The 14,355-nt window shown below is 36.9% G+C and overlaps 1 protein-coding gene across 1 annotated transcript; it reads right to left on the bottom strand.

The window, feature by feature from the left end:
• Positions 1 to 4,319: 4,319 nt before the first annotated feature.
• On the bottom strand, positions 4,320 to 13,037 carry LOC139710238 (GPALPP motifs-containing protein 1-like). Its single transcript, XM_071622167.1, has 5 exons — positions 12,926 to 13,037; positions 7,853 to 8,505; positions 6,741 to 6,905; positions 5,670 to 5,840; positions 4,320 to 4,981 (listed from the first exon to the last, which is right to left on the bottom strand). The coding sequence occupies exons 1-5, from the start codon at positions 13,035 to 13,037 to the stop codon at positions 4,823 to 4,825; spliced, it is 1,260 nt and encodes a 419-aa protein (XP_071478268.1). The 3' UTR covers positions 4,320 to 4,822.
• Between the last annotated feature and the right edge of the window lie 1,318 nt (positions 13,038 to 14,355).

Raw genomic sequence — 14,355 nt, 5'->3', positions numbered from 1 at the left:
TTGTGTCAATCTTTTTTTATTATCATCTTCATGGCACGAAACACCCGACAGACCGCATAAGCAATTCTCTATTTCCCTCATAAAACCAACGTATTTATTACTTTTTCAATGTTTTGGATACTAATTTGATTTAAAAAAAAAATCCAGTCAAACTTAAACATAATTATTTCCCGGCCCTATTCAAATTTAGAGTTTCCACTGGACCTCCGGACAAGCACTGTATAGATATAAATGTATGTACATACTGTAAACCCATTATGGATCTATTTACGCAAATATGCTCAAGGATCATACAGTGTAAACCAAGTATTCACACTGAAATAACTTTGTTTCACAGCATGTTTAGTGTACCTGCTTTGAGAAATCGCCAATGCACAAACAAGTTATTTCCCTTTAAACGCGTTGAAAGATCGACTTTACATCAGCTCGTAGTAATTGCTGTGAGAAATGCACTTTCTACTTCCTGTTAAACCGTTTCGCCGAAATGTTGTTGCCATGGTGCCCTCAAACAAACACTGTTCATGAAATTACACGTACCACATCTTCCGGTGACTTATTGCGGCCGCAATGCCATCGAATACACTGTATTATATCAGACAAGTTAGTGAGTCAACGATAGGGCTGTTATCAGTCCATTGGTATGAAATAAAGAAAGAGTTGAATAGCTAGCATCATTATGATTACTTTTTTTTCACTGAATATCAATTATTCTACATCAAACGTAATTATTTATCTAAACAGATAATACATCAAAATAATCATAAACACAGCAATTTGAAAATTAATCTAACTAGATAATACATCATAATAATCATTATAAACAGAACACTTTGAAAAACTGACGATGAAATATCGTGACTCAAACCCTAAAATTATACATATCAAGAAAACAGGTGTCTAAACAGGAAATATTTTTGGTGTACGAAAAGCGGATGATCAGCCATGCATGCATGTACACTTTTACTAGGTTATTGCCTCTTTTTTCTCAGAAGCTAATGAACAGATAAATTTGTAAATGACCGAAAAGTAAATGAATAACATGAAAATATAAACAGGTGTATTCGTATACCACAAAGACAACCACACCAATGCGAGGCAGAATAGATTAAAACAATTAAAAAGCCCAACCCTCAAGCAAAACCTAAACATAGCAACAAAAACCAAAACAAAGGAATTTCTCCCACTAAGTATGACTAACAAGGAAAATCACACTACTGTACATCAGGTACAGTCAACCTCGCCCACGTTGATCTCGCACAAATCGAAAAATATTGGTTAAAGGACAAGTTCACCTTCATATTATACATGTGGACTGAGTGAATGCAACAATATCAGTAGAACACATCAGTGAAAGTTTGGGGAAAATCGGACAATCCGTTAAAAAGTTATGAATTTTTAAAGTATCTGCGCAGTTACTGCTGGATGAGAAGACTACTACAGTGTATGATGTCATATGCGTACAACGACTTAAAGAAAATAAAAAGAGAATTTCACCAAATTTTACTTTTTGAAAAAAGTGTACATTTCCTCAACTTGTCACGGACGTATGTTAAGGGTAATATTATTTCCCTTGCCTTCTGAAAGAGGGAAGTCAAAAGACCTTTTATTAAGCGAGGAAAGTGAAAATATGTTGAATCTTTTTTATACACGGTATTTTCTTTATATCGTTGTACTCATGTGACATCACAAGCTATAGTAGTCTTCTCATCCAGCCTTCATTGAGCAGAAACTTCAAAAGTGCATAACTCTAGAACGGATTGTCTGATTTTCCTCAAACTTTCACTGATGTGTTTTACTATTGCTGCATTCACTCAACCTATACATGTCTGTGAAGGTGAACTTGTCCTTCACGAGTAAGTCGAAGAAAATTTATCCCGGGTGATACTGTACAAAAATGTGTTAATTTCATTGTGCATAGGGTGAAATTCAGCTATTCAAGTCGAAGAATTCTCTTCTGTCACTTATAAATCAGATCCATTTACAAGGCATTATTACTGGAGTGCTCCATTCGTCATTTCAGGCAGGGTTCGACATCCGATTGAAAGAATGCATAATAATGCTCAACAATTGTATGCAGAGTTATTTCATTCACAATAAAAATATGTATCACATATGCTGTACAGTATTGAGGATTAATGAACAACACTTATTCTTTTTTTCTTTTTCTTTTTTGGGGGGTGATTTTTAGTCCTGCGATGTTTCAGTTTAGGGATTAATAAGGCTGACCCTACTACACTGCATAATACATTTGTACTGCAATATGAACTGCATGATTGTGCTTATTCACGCATCATTATGATCAAAGAAATTATTGCATATACACCAAAAAACACCCTCGCTCTTCCTCCCGAACTCATCACACACACGCGCACGCACTCTCGCACACACATACACGCACAAAACAAGAACAACAATAACAACAGCGACAACAAGCAAATGCACAACCTACATGATATTGTAATAATTGTGTGTGTGTGTGTGTGTGTGTGTGTGTGTGTGTGTGTGTGTGTGTGCGTGGAGTAATCTTCAAACATTCAAGTTCTGGACATTACATGATCAACAAACAAACAAGCAAAAACAAACAAACGCACACACACACATACACACCACATTGTACATTACATAAAACACAACGATATTACAACAGTCAAGTCATGTATAACAGATTATCTTATCTAAACTACAGTACTCGATTCCTGGACTATACCATGTACATTTCTACATGCGGTTTCACATATCTACAATGTACACACTCACTGAAAAGGAGGCACACAATTGTACTGGTTGATTACTTCTCAACATGGAAAGTTTTTGGCTCCCATGTGAAGTGTATGTATGTTGTAGTTCAAACATACGGTAATAATTATATCATAAAGGTGATATACTATATCACCAAAGGGAATTGATCTGCCACCTGGCAAGGACAAATGTACACTATAACGGCATCCTCGCCAGTTCATGGAAATTGGAAACTTCGGTGTATGACTGGAAAGAAACATACATGTACACATGTAGTACTTGTACATGGTGCTGTTACATGCACTTTTTTCCTCATATAGGCGTTTCAGGTGTCATGGTGTCAGGGTGGGCTACTGTGTTACTACCGACTTACATTTTAACATCTGTAGCGTCAAAACAGACAAAAGCTTTACTAGCAAGGTGCAATTCTAGGAAACGCTCTGTACCCAACGTTCGTGTTTTCTATCAACTTGTAATCATTGGTTTCCACTTATATCACTGCCTACCGGTTTTTGATGGAGAGGAAAAACACACTATCATGGAATCATTATCATAACATGATTTCAAATATCTTATAATACGAAAAAAGTGAATGGTAACCTCTTTTTTCATCATCATTACTTTCATGCTTTTTACCATGGACAAGAGATGGAATAGTGCTTAATCAGAACATCTCAGATTTCATATTGCCGATGATTAATAGTGATACATAAATCATGTACTTGTAGATGTATAAATCCATGTAAACCTGCAGGGCATATATGGAAAACAGTTTTGTACAACTGGAAAGGCCAAGCCTGCAGGATATTGTAAAGAAAATAAATAAATAAATTGATAAATTAATTAATTAAGTGATTAATAAATAAATGAATAAATCATGATAATAACAATGTTACTACTAAAATCAACATTTACATTGATGATAATAATAACAGAAACAATTATATTGATGATAACAACAATACTTATAAGAAAGCCACTTGACCGGTTCTTGCTAACTAGCGCCATCTGGTGTTCAATATAGAACAAGGCATGTGTGTGATTAGCATAGGCAAGGCAGGACCATCAGATAGAAGACATTTCGGTTCCAAAGAAAGTTTTGGAAGTACTCTGGCCAGCCCCATCCAATTTACTACCAAAAAGACACCAAATCTTTCCACTAAACTCTACATTCCGCTTCCAAGAAGGTGCTCCATACACACCTGGGCTCTAGCTGGGACTGGAGAAGCCTAAACTTGTCCTTGATTGACACACACAAAAAATAAGGAAATGACACCATGACGACTGACTGACAATTCATGCCCTTCCAAGTGCAACCAAAAATAAATGTGCCTTGCCTTGATAGACCATCGATCTCCACAAATACATGTACTGTACTATAACAGTGGAAATTTTCATGGTGTTGAAATTTTCGCATATATCGCGCAACCATAAACTAGCACAAAAATTAAAGCACAAGAATATTTTTGCATGCCATATGTTCCGGTACTTGATGTCTTGTTTCCGCGGAATTAAAAACATGCGAAACTCATCTTACAAAGCCAAGCACGAAAAATTTGTCGCGCGAAAATATCCACTTTTACAGTACTACAAGTGTACCTACAGTAACTATCCTCCCTGTAAGGTACTACATGTACAGTATGTCTATTTTCTCCATGTAGGTGGTAGCACAGTGGTTTGCCAGATATACCCTACAAACCACTGCTTCAGTTTATCTATTAGAGCATCATTACTTAAGCTCAAAAAGCTACAATATACAGAAAGATCACTTTGACATTAACTTTGTTTTATTTTCTTCTACTTCCTTTTGGGTCAACCATCTCCTTTTTGGTCAACCAACTCCTTTTTGCATGAAAAACTTCAAAATACATCTGCCTCATTCTCAGAAAAATAACCAGCGCTGTGATATGTTGAAAGCCAAGTCACACAGTATACACTGCATTAAGTCTGATTTAAAGTACCATAATTCTCGCTGCAGGGTCCTGTTACTATAAATGCCTCACACGCTGTCATTCGACTTTGGTGCAATCAAGATGTAAAAGAGGTATGGGTGGCCAACTAATACTGCCGTCTGCATCCGTTCTCACAAATACACTTTATCTGAGCTGTGAGAGAAGCGAGTGTTTAGCTCTGCCGACTTCTTGATGAGACGCTTTCGGGCAGCGTCGTCGAAGCGGTTGACTTGGAGGTCGTGCTCTCGGCTGAACGGCCGCCGCTCCTGTGGCTCCGCCCCTTGCTCTTCCTGCAAGATGTGAAGTGTAAAGAAATAGAGGCAGTTAAGGTTTGGGTTTTATGAATGACCAATAGTAATTGCCATGCAAAAGAATGGCAAAGTGACAACTCAAAATCATCCCCTCACTAATTGGACTACCCACTTAACAGCTGATACTTGTACCAATATATACTGGCAGAGACTGAATTTACTTCAGAGAAAGAAAAATTCCTTGGGCCTTAACAATAGATTCACAACAGCACAATAGTTTCACACAAACAATGGCAGCTATGATTAAAATAATGAACTCGAGGCAAGAATTCTCTAATCTGAATACATACACAGTACCCACTGATAATAGGGATAAGAACCAGTAGTGGCTGTTGGGCGAAAACTCGGTAGTCCAGTGCAAGAGGGTCTAATGGATATTACGCCTGTCTAGCAATCAGGAGATCGTTGGTCAGAGTGCAACCCGAGTATGTACGGCCATGATTTTTTATCATGGCTACCACTAAAACACTGAATAATTGGTATTTATTCATGTCGACGAAAAATTTGTCGATCAGTTGAATAAAAACAACTCGAGTAAAGAATTCATTCATTACAACAACAGCAGAGTTTCCCTGAAAATAGAGATGAAATCATTCTCAACGAAAAAGGTTTGACAATAAGTGTCACAGTCTTTTTCTTGGAATAAGTGTGTGGCATCTGATCATACCAGTTTCCTCTTGCGTGCCTTGCTGTGCATATCAACGAGGGATTCCCCTCTCTTGGCCTTGTTATACTCGTCCACCTGGCCGGCCAGTTTCTTGTCCCGGTTGGACACCGAGGGCTCCCCACTCTTCTTGTCAGCAGCTTTCCCCTGAGATGACCTCCCCTCTGCCCTTTCCTACCATGAAGGTGAGAGAAAAAGGAGAGTACATATTTAATGATCTGTTTCTGGCTTTTTTGTCAGAGACTTTTAAGTTTATCTTACAGATGAACTTAAGCAATGTGTAACACAAAATACAGTGAATTTTGTCATCATCTGGGTCCCATTTCATAAAATATGTTAGGATAGCAACTCTTGCTAGAATGGCAACTTCCCATAGCAACAGCCAATCACAGAGCTGGATTCTTGTTGTTACCATGACAATTGCAATTCCAGCAAGAGTTGCTATCATATCAACTTTTTATGAAATGGAGCCCTGGTGATTTCCACACATAGAGAGTATGATATGAATGTCTTCACTAAGGTATGGATTTACATCTGTCTTCTTTTTCTTTCTTTTTTTTATTTGTTCACATGATGTCAAATTCAGAGCATAAATTGTTGCTTGTGTTGTAAAGACTTATAACTATTGATACAGATAGATAGATAAAGCACAAATATAATATGTATAAACTATTCTATACAAACACATGTACATTGTATACATATATATATATATATATATATATATATATATATATATGCATACATATTTATCGTAACTTTTTTTTCTATAAGTAAATGCAATCACTTGATATTTATAAATATCATGATCTGGGGCAACTTACACATGGGAATTTACTTTGCTGAGAGAATGCACATTACATAGTGTAGCATTAAAACTATGAAATATATTCTTTTTCTTTTTTTAACTCTTTGACGTGTAATCTCACATAAAAGTATTTCTCTGAGCATTATTAATATCCTTTCTCAAACAGAGGAGTCTCCCATCTATGTATGGGTCACTGCTCTGTCAAAGTATAAATGCAGCATCCCTTTTGTGTAAATACACCGTAGATTCTGGTTGTTCCACCATACCTTTGCCTTCCTCGCTTTGTCTGCTGGCGTGTCGGTCCACACAGACCTGTCCCCTCCGTCTGGTCTGGCCGTCTTGCGGAAGCTGCGTGGCCCGAGGCCAAAATTTGTGGAGTAGCCGGGAAGCTCGGTCATCCAGGATTCTCTTGAAGGCTGCTTTGGCTCATCCTTGGTGACAGTGACAAACATGGCATTATTCTTACGCTTGATTTTATATCAATTCATAATTATATATACACCACTATCAAATCATAGATGGAAATGATCAAAGGAGAGTAGCTATCACATGAAGAATGAGAGCTACACTGTAGATTAACCCATTGAGGATGGGCTGATGTTGCTATAACACACATTTTCCATAGACACCTGCCCCAGTATTTTCGGGACTCATCTTCAATGGGTTAAAATGGCAGGAAAAGATTCAAGAGGACAAGGGATTAATTTAAGGACTGTACAATATTGCAGTGAGGAATCAGTGTCATGACATAGTGTGGATTGATATCTTATCATACTCTCAGTTCCCACTCGATTAAACTATCAGCCACCATTTATAAATCTAGTTTTTTCAAAGCACCACAGAAATAAGGACAATATGTTAGAGTTACATCATGTATCTATGATTGTAACATAGATAAACATATTTCAGCATTAATGTCCACAATTTACCACAGTATCCTACAAATGTGATTACAATGTACAACATATTTCACTTTTCAATTGCATACAATTGTACTAACATGTAAGCATGTGGATGATTTTCATGCTATGGATCCCACTAGAGATCTTTGGCGTATGAATTACTTTATTTTGTATCAATTCCACTTTCATTCCTTTCTGCATCTGATAGTAATCAAACTTTGGTAATTGCTTGTTACCGTAAATGATACTGGGTCTTTGTCATTCAAAATTGTGCATTTTATGGAATGCTTACAAGTACTGCACAAACAGCACACAAATTGTCACCAAGAGATACATTACATCAGTGTAGCTAAGTATTGGTTGCATTTGCAAGCACAAAACTGCCGAAAAGGGAGAAAAAAATGACAGAAAAAAGAATGACTCTTCATCACTAGGGTATGATCCGATTTCATTACATCAATAGACAAAATACTTACCTGCGACTGCAATTTATGTCTCATGGCGTTTGATCTTCTTTCAAACTCGTCTGCAGCGGAGTTGGCAAATTCTGCCTCTCTTCCGGGTGCCAGGGGCATTGGACCTATAATGTCATCATCGTCATCATCATCATCACTATTGCCTTCATCCACAGGTGTGCTTCCAAAAGTTTGCTGATTTGAAGAGTGGGATGGGATTTCCTTACTCTCTTTATCCCTCCTCACAAGAAGTCCTGGTGGTAAAGCTGGCCCAAAGGTGTCATCATCTTCTTCCTCCTCCTCAACATCTCCACCCGTACTTTTGGGGACTATGGAATTCCTGCTGCGGTCTGCACTATCTCCTTGGGCATCAGCATCAGCATCTACATCAAATGTATTCCACCTGCTGTAGTCCGGAGGCAGCGAGACTCCGTAAGTTTCAACCGCTTTGGAGCCCTCATCGGCAGTGTCCTTCCTCTTGCTCTGCAAGTGTGGAGGCAGAGCTGGCCCAATGACAACATCCTTTTCTTCATCACAGTTTTCATCATCGTCTGCCTTTTTTCCTGCATTTCGCTGCAGGTGTGGCGGTAAGGCCACTCCTATTGTTGGGCAGTCCTCATTAGCACTGTTGGTGTGAACGTCAGACTCATTTGTCTCGCCACTGGATGCTCCAGCTGTAATGCAAAATCATAACGTGAATCAATGGTGTGAAATTCTACCATAGATGTAAGAGAAAGTACTTTTATTAACCACAGTTTGTCAGGAAGGTGTTTGCCCGCAGGCAGCTGTTTGGTAAAAATAATTCCTATCTTGGTATGCTCCATCAATTTTTTTTTTTTTTTTTTGGGGGGGGGGGGAAGTGAAATAAAAAATACATTTCAGAGCACTTCTAAGCAAATGTCTCATCTGATGGAGCAGAAATAACTACACTTGCAAAAATAAATGAGTGAGTGTGGATACAACTGCCAAGTACCCTCTCACTTTGTATGTGTATAAATCCAAAATAAACATTTGATGAGTAGTTATAAACATCATGTCATATGGACCTATCAGTCATGGTTGTAGCTTGTAGAGTAGTGTACTTTGTGTAGATTGGGAGTAGTGGAGGGCACTTTAAAATTTAAGAAAATTTTAATGTGCATGAAACTTTTGCAAATTTTGCAAGGAGCCAAGATTCATGAAAGTAAATTGCACACATTTAGTTTTGTTGTGTATTTTATAAATGGACAAGCAGTGCACGTCCAATGAATCTTCATTGCCAGTACACTGGCAGTAGTACTAAAGGAATCCTCCCCGTATGCGACACGGTGCCTACTGCATAATCATGTACTTGTGGCAGGGGTAGTTTCATGATTCATTGATAAAACAGCTTAAGAGCATCAGGTGTGCTTAGTCTCACTTTGGAACAAAAGCAGGAGTTACTCACAAGCAGGCATTTAGGGAAGTGAGAGTACTCTTGCACCTGAACTGGCCTTTTGGTACATCAACGAATGGAATGACCCCTGCCACAAATAGGCACCCAGTGCAGTTGCAAATTTAATAGGGATGATTTATACTCTATTGCCAAGTTTTCATGCTAAATATGGTCGGTTATTCGCTAAAGTTTCATATGATGAAAAAGGCCATTGGCTCCAGTTCACGATTAATATGAAATTAAAGTTTCATGCGGTCAAAGAGTAAAGTTTATAACGACAAAATGAAGTGCGTTCTCCATGAAAAAATGTCATCAAGAGACAAACAGCATGCAACACGGTATCATTAACTAACATTGCCCAGCAACATATTATAGGGTCAATCCACGTCAAATCATCCAATTTTCAGAAAAGTTGTCACCCGACCCCCTCCGATTTTCTTTAAAATCGTACCAAATGTTCCCCAAAGTGTCTGACGGAAAATTCCAAAATATTTTGCCCAAAGGTCAATTGGTTGCTAAGATACAGCCTCACATAGCAACCGATGCGCATTCCAAAATATTAGTTAAAAGAAAATTATGCATTTTTGATTGATTGTGGTAGCATGGGTATTTATGCAAAAGTGTTCATTATCCGGAAATTGAGAGAACTTTATAGTCTTTGCAAGAAAAAGTGACTGTGACGCGAATTTGACTTTTCGTTAACGTGCACGAGGTCACCGAAAATGGTGTTAAATGTTAATTTCGAAAATTTTAATGCATATTTAGAGGCTAATATCTTCCACATTTCATCACCTTAGGTTCTAAAATATTATGCTGTTGAAGGCTTTGACTTGCTCAGTAATTTTGAAAAAAATTAGCGGATTCGTGCTCACCATTTTTACGGAGAGCGCCCTCAAAGTTGACAAAAATTGAAAATGTGCCAAATTCAAGGTCACGGATCACCCTTCGTCCCACCTAGGAATGGCATTAATTTTTTTGTATTGATAGACATTTACCTATATTATCTTGGGTTACCAAAGAAATTTTGCTACCGAAATGTTCAATGGTAAATTTACCCCACTGAAAATAGTCGTGAACGGCCAAATTCCCATGTAATATCACATATTGGGTTTAGAGGACATTTCAAATGTCCATGCTTTCAAGATAAAAAGCCCTAGTCCTGTGATATTTGCTGTAGGGGTAGTCTGTTATACATATTTTAATAATATATACCACAAAACACTTTTATTACATAATAATGACCTTGAAATTTAATCCAAGATTTGATAAAAACAATAAGTCGCTCCATTTTCCTCATTGCACTGCATGTATAATAATGTGTTTTGAAAGACTTTTCACAGAGCAATATTTCAAGAATTATGAAAGCTGACAGCCTACCATATTAAGGTTCTAAACTATATGTGCTCTTCTTTCAGATTTAGTATCAATTTGATCATGAATGTTATACCCTTGACCTTGAAGTGCTTCTAAAAATAGCTGTAAATTTGTTAAAATTACAAATTACACACACAACAGGTGTTTTATGGCATAACATACTAGTGATTCTTTCACAAACGCAAAAGTTTTTACAGTGTAAATGTTATATACTGGAATAAATCTATAGGTTCTTGCAAGATATGTTACAATCAATTACTTTGTTCTGACAATGACCCTGAATTTATGACCTTCAAAATCAGGAGAAATGCCTATTCCTGCCCATAAAGACCTGTATTTAAGTAATAGTTGATATTATGGACATTGCACCCAACACATAAGATTCTTATTCTAGCCTGTGAAACGCACATTAAAAGCACTGAGAGTCTTCTTTTTGGGGGGATTTGTTCTGTAACTTATGACAACTTCCAAAATAATTTCCATTCTTATGTATTTTCTTGTTTTTGGAATATTTGTTATGTATTTCTTTGTTTTTTATTTTCTACAGCATTTGTGCGGTTTTTTTATTGGAAATTGTCACAGCCCACTTTTTCTACCATGATTTGAATAGAATTAATCAATCAAAGTGATAAATAGTAAAAATGGTCAAGTTTTTATGAATTTCACCACAAAGCACTGTTTTCCATAGGAAATGCACACAAAATCACAAAATATTACTGTCCCCTTTTGTGATTGAAATTGAGGGTCATTGTCAAAACAAAGTAATTAATTGTAACATAATCTTGCAAGCACGTATAGATTAATTCCAGTATATAACATTTACACTATAAAAAGCTTTTGTGTTCGTGAAAGAATCACAAGTACATTTGTATATCATGCCATAAAACACCTGTCATGTGTGTAATTTGTAGTTAACAAATTTACAGCTATTTTTAGAAACACTTCAAGGTCAAGGGCATAACATTCATGATCAAATTGACAATAAATCTGAAAGAAGAGCACAAATAGTTTAGAACCTTAATATGGTAGGCTGTCAGCTTTCATAATTCTTGAAATACTGCTCTGTGAAAAGTCTTTCAAAACACATATTACATGCAGTGCAATGAGGAAAATAGAGCGACTTATTGTTTTTATCAAATTTTGGATTAAATTTCAAGGTCATTATTATGTAATAAAAGTGTTTTGTGGTATATATTATTAAAATATGTATAACAGACTACCCCTACAGCAAATATCACAGGGCTAGGGCTTTTCAGCTTGAAAGCATGGACATTTGTAATGTCCTCTAAACCCAATAAGTGATATTACATGGGAATATGGCCGTTTACGTCCATTTTCAGTGGGGTAAATTTACCATTGAACATTTCGGTAGCAAAATTTCTTTGGTAACCCAAGATAATATAGGTAAATGTCTATCAATACAAAAAAATTAATGCCATTCCTAGGTGGGACGAAGGGTGATCCGTGACCTTGAATTTGGCACATTTTTCATTTTTGTCAACTTTGAGGGCGCTCTCTGTAAAAACGGTGAGCATGAATCCGCTAATTTTTTTCAAAATTACTGAGCAAGTCAAAGCCTTCAACAGCATAATATTTTAGAACCTAAGGTGATGAAATGTGGAAGATATTAGCCTCTAAATATGCATTAAAATTTTCGAAATTAACATTTAACACCATTTTCGGTGACCTCGTGCACGTTAACGGAAAGTCAAATTCGCATCACAGTCACTTTTTCTTGCAAAGACTATAAAGTTCTCTCAATTTCCAGATAATGAACACTTTTGCATAAATATCCATGCTACCACAATCAATCAAAAATGCATAATTTCCTTTTAACTAATATTTTGGAATGCGCATCGGTTGCTATGTGAGGCTGTATCTTAGCAACCAATTGACCTTGGGGCAAAATATTTTGGAATTTTCCGTCAGACACTTTGGGGAACATTTGGTGCGATTTTAAAGAAAATCGGAGGGGGTCGGGTGACAAGCACTGGATGATTTGACGTGGATTGACCCTATAGCGAATCTATGGCTCTGCATGCATGCTTAAAGTGAAAAAATAAATAAAATGGTCTAGACGTCTAGAACCTACATTTTGGGCTGCAATTGTTTCTTCGGACTATGGTCTAACATGGTGTTAAACTTAATAATATTATAGGTTCTAATCACAAACGTTTTTAACTCACCAGACAATACACAACACAGGATTAAGCGGTTGGGACTACATTGCTGGCTACAAACACAGAGCTGCACATATGTACACAATTTGGTATTATATGGAATGTGCCATTATTTCTTATCGGTACCTGGTGGAAGTTTAGGCCCATATGTTTCTTCGTCGTCATCTTCCTCATCGTCCACTGCTCTGTTGCAGCTGGGCGCCCAACCTGGAGGGAGTCTTGGACCAAGTTCTGCCATGATTGCCTAGATGAAACACTTCAGCTGCCCGATGCCAGCTGCAGAGGGCGCACTTCGTTTATGCTCTGATTTTTGCACTGCTTTGTTATTCCCCCCCCCCCCCCAATAATTACGCTAACATTGAGTATGAAAGACCTCTCAGTCTTTTACATTGTTGTTGTTGTTGTTGTTTTAAGTCGGATAGATAGTGTCAATTGTTATTGTTTTTATTTCCGCATTCAGATAATCAATAATCATTCAATGAAGGAGAAAATACATAAGATAACTCCGGAAGAAACGGAGCCCCCCCCCCCCCCCCCCACACACACACCATTCAGGCGTATTTACAAAAATAAAAAAATAATGTAGATTTTTTTTTTCTTGCGGTCCGACATTATTTTGCCATACAAAAGAATAGACCATAAATACATCAAAAGGTGTATAAGCTACAAGTATAATAATTAAAGGAAAGGAAAGAGGGAAAAAACAGAAAAAGGAAGCAAGAAAGGAAACTAGAATTGATGCTACTAAGTACTTTTTTGTTTACTACAACATCAACAACTTGGTATTTCTATTCATGAGTCTCTTGAGTGGAAGCACCACTTAGAAAACATAAAATTATCTTCGAGAATATCAAAATGTGTTGGAGTGTTATCTAAATAATGGTAGATCTTGTACCCAGAAAAATGTTATTTTGTATGATTATACAAAGCAATAATACTACCACATTTTAATCATTGTAATGAAATATGGGGTAAGACATACAAAACTCATGTTGAGAAAAGCGTGCGATAAGATTGATTTTCTGAGAGTAATTCTCGCAGTTCAAGTTTACCAATCTTTGTTAAGTTAAAAATTCTACCCATTTATGAACTTGTTCGATTTAATATATTAGTGTTTATGTTTAAGCATCATAAAGGTATTCTCCCACTTTTGTTTCATGATAATATGTTTAAATGTAATTTGTGTTTTCATGATTATTCTACTCGGGAAAGATAGAGCCTGAGAATGCCATTAGCCCGTTTAACAGTTAGGACTCATTCGATTCGTTTTACAGGTGTAAATGAATGGAATGCAATTAGCCCAGATCTCAAGTCCAGCACTACACTTTCTCGCTTCAGAACATTATTCAAACAGCATGCTTTTAAGAAACTGTTATCCATGACTGAGTAGACTGCTTGCTACCAAATTTCTTCTTCTCTTCACTTCTTTGATCCTGACATTAATACTGAATGTGTATGTTGGGTGTGCGCTGTGTGTGTGATAAGAACATGGTGTGTGTATAGTGTAGGGCTGATAATTTTTTTTTTTGGTGTGTGTGTGTGTGTTTTTTTTTTCT

Source organism: Diadema antillarum, unplaced genomic scaffold (genome assembly GCF_040938485.1).
Source record: "Diadema antillarum isolate AM-2024a unplaced genomic scaffold, OU_Dant_1.0 seq00001512_RagTag, whole genome shotgun sequence".
Taxonomy (NCBI): domain Eukaryota; kingdom Metazoa; phylum Echinodermata; class Echinoidea; order Diadematoida; family Diadematidae; genus Diadema; species Diadema antillarum.
The sequence above is the reverse complement of the archived record's forward strand: the minus strand, read 5'-3'. Positions and strand labels throughout refer to the sequence as shown.

Excerpts from the sequence above, each read along its gene's own strand:
- LOC139710238 (XM_071622167.1), bottom strand. The coding sequence starts at position 13,037 with ATGGCAGAACTTGGTCCAAGACTCCCTCCAGGTTGGGCGCCCAGCTGC. Across the intron at positions 8,506-12,925 it reads TGGGCCTAAACTTCCACCAG|CTGGAGCATCCAGTGGCGAG; the intron begins GTACCGATAAGA and ends TTTGCATTACAG. Across the intron at positions 6,906-7,852 it reads GACATAAATTGCAGTCGCAG|GATGAGCCAAAGCAGCCTTC; the intron begins GTAAGTATTTTG and ends ACTGTCACCAAG.